Source organism: Engraulis encrasicolus, chromosome 24 (assembly GCF_034702125.1).
Source record: "Engraulis encrasicolus isolate BLACKSEA-1 chromosome 24, IST_EnEncr_1.0, whole genome shotgun sequence".
Lineage (NCBI taxonomy): Eukaryota > Metazoa > Chordata > Actinopteri > Clupeiformes > Engraulidae > Engraulis > Engraulis encrasicolus.
The window spans coordinates 44,189,577-44,192,076 of record NC_085880.1 but is presented as its reverse complement, the minus strand read 5'-3'; the positions used below and the strand labels follow the sequence as shown (position 1 = coordinate 44,192,076).

At 47.9% G+C, this 2,500-nt stretch overlaps 1 protein-coding gene across 1 annotated transcript in view; it reads left to right on the top strand.

Annotated features, from left to right (window-relative positions):
- Positions 1-2,500, top strand: part of myom2b (myomesin 2b) — a 79,473-nt gene that overhangs the window by 58,783 nt on the left and 18,190 nt on the right. Inside the window, exons 29-30 of the mRNA XM_063191378.1 lie at positions 1,175-1,262; positions 1,827-1,865. Of these exons, the coding sequence (XP_063047448.1) occupies positions 1,175-1,262; positions 1,827-1,865 (127 nt within the window). The remainder of the gene's footprint in view (positions 1-1,174; positions 1,263-1,826; positions 1,866-2,500) is intronic.

Sequence of the window (2,500 nt, the reverse complement as noted above, 5' to 3'; positions counted from 1 at the left end):
CCGTGCTCATGGACACAGATTTTGTGCCCTTAACATCCGTGTCCAGGAGCACGGAATTTTTGGAGATCATGTTGGTGTATATGTATGCTTACATCCACCTCCTGCGACAAGAGTCCCCCCCCCACCCCACTTGTGGCTGTGTAGGCAGTCTGAGGGGAGAGGATGCGGTGGGGTGTGGGTGGGTGGTAGTACAGTGGGTGGGCTGGGGATTGGGGTTTGCGGATTGTGGTAGCTTGAAGTGTTCTGTGACGTGAACAGTACACAGCAGCACGCATAAAACCAGGCTGTCACGTCACCAGGCTCTTCTCACAGCACACAGTGTTCTGAAACAAACAGTGCCAGGGTGCCGTGCCGCTGAGAGACTCTAGGAGTGTTATGTGCCGCTGAGATTGGGTAGAGGCAGGCGGTGGGTTTTCTTTCAGTGACGCAGGCTGGGACTCTTAATGTAAATTGTCATGTGGAATGTGTGTTCCATGAATGTTGAGTGTGCATTTCTGAGTGCTCAACAGAATACACACAGATGGAGAGAGATATGCAGACACATGCAAGCTCACGCACACAATCCACAAGACACAATCCAGGAAAAAAATAAGATACAGCTTAAAAACTGGTTTGATTGGTTAGAATGGAGATAGTAGTTAGATCAGTTGAAAAATCTTTTCACTGTACAGCAATACATGCAATGTTTTTTTTCATAATGTGCGTTTAGATTTTAAAAGTGCCTGTATTTAGTGTGGAGCACCTGGTGAGTGTAATTTCAGAGCAGTTCATCAAATCAAGAACATGTAATAGTCCAGCCAATCAGACTGCATCCTGGCTTGAGCACTAAATGGCTCTAAACTACTACCGTTCTCCTAGAGCCTCTCTGATGTCTGATTTTGCTGTTTGTGTTTGTGTGCGTGTGTGTGTGTGTGCGTGCGTGCGTGAGTACGTAAATGGGTGTGTATGTGTGCGAGTGCGTGTGTGCGTGCGTGCTTGCGTGTGTCTGTGTGTGCGTGCGTGTGTGCGTGCATGCGTGTTTTCGTGATGTGTGTGTGTGTGTGTGTGTGTGTGCGCGCGTGTGTGTGTGTGCGTGCGTGCGTGCGCGCGTGCCTGTGTGCGTGCCTGTGTGCGTGCGTGTGTGTGTGTGTGTGCGTGTGTATGTGTTTGTGTATGTTTTTTGACGTGCCTGTAGTTCTCCAAGGCCAGCATGGGCGTGTACAAGGCCACCATCAGTGACGACAGAGGACAAGACGAGTCCCAGCTCAACGTCTCCGGAGAAGGTAAAACAAGACAAACTAGAAAAAGAGATGTAGCCTATCGTGCACCAGTAAAGTCTTTATTGAGGTGCTGGTTTCTTGTGCATAGAAATGTTAAAGAAAACTAGACAAAAAGATGTATCGCGCACCAGTAAAATGTTTCCTGAAGTGCTGGTTTCTTGTGCATAGAAATGTAAAAAAAAATAAAGAAGAGTGCCGCACACTCTGCTCGCTACATGCTTTTTATTTTATTTTACCCCTTAAGACACGGCATTATAAAGGAGCTGTTACCAGAATGGCAATGACCAAGTCGTAATGTATTATTAAAGGCCCTGTGCACTGTCATTGTAGTCTAGCACTATAGTAGTTAACTTTCAATGTCTATTACAGCGTGCCACAGGAGGTACAGCGTGCATTAAGGGGCTACAGTGAAGACAAATCAACACAGACACCTTTCCCTTTCCCTCAATGAATCCTCTTCTATCTCATGGCTGTCATGTGGCACTTATATGGTGCGTTATATGACATCCTTTTCATGTCTTCTAAATGGGCCTCACCTGCGCTTTTCTTTTCTTGTCATTGTTGCAGTTTTCGATAACATCATCAACGACCTGGGCCGTCTGGCTGGTAGGTACTATGTTATGTTACGGTTTTTATTTGAGTACCACACATGCACGCACACACGCACACACGCATGCACACACGCACACACACACGCACACACGCACACACGCATGCACACACGCACACACACACGCACACACGCACACACGCACACACACACATGCTTGCTCAGACATGCTCGCTCACTATCACACACGCACACACATCACACATGCACACACACACACACACACACACACACACACACACACACACACGCATACATACACACATACACACACACACACACGCGCACACACATGCTTGCTCACACACACGGACATACACACACGCACACACACACACACACACACACATACACACACACACACACACACACACACGCTCACTCACACACACGCTCACTTACACACACACACACACACACACACACACACACACACACACACACACACACACACACACACACACACATGCTTGCTCACACATGCTCGCTCACTCACACACACACACACACACACATCACACACACACACACACACACACACACACACACACACACACACACACACACACACACACACACACACACACACACACACACACACACACACACACACACACACACACACACACAC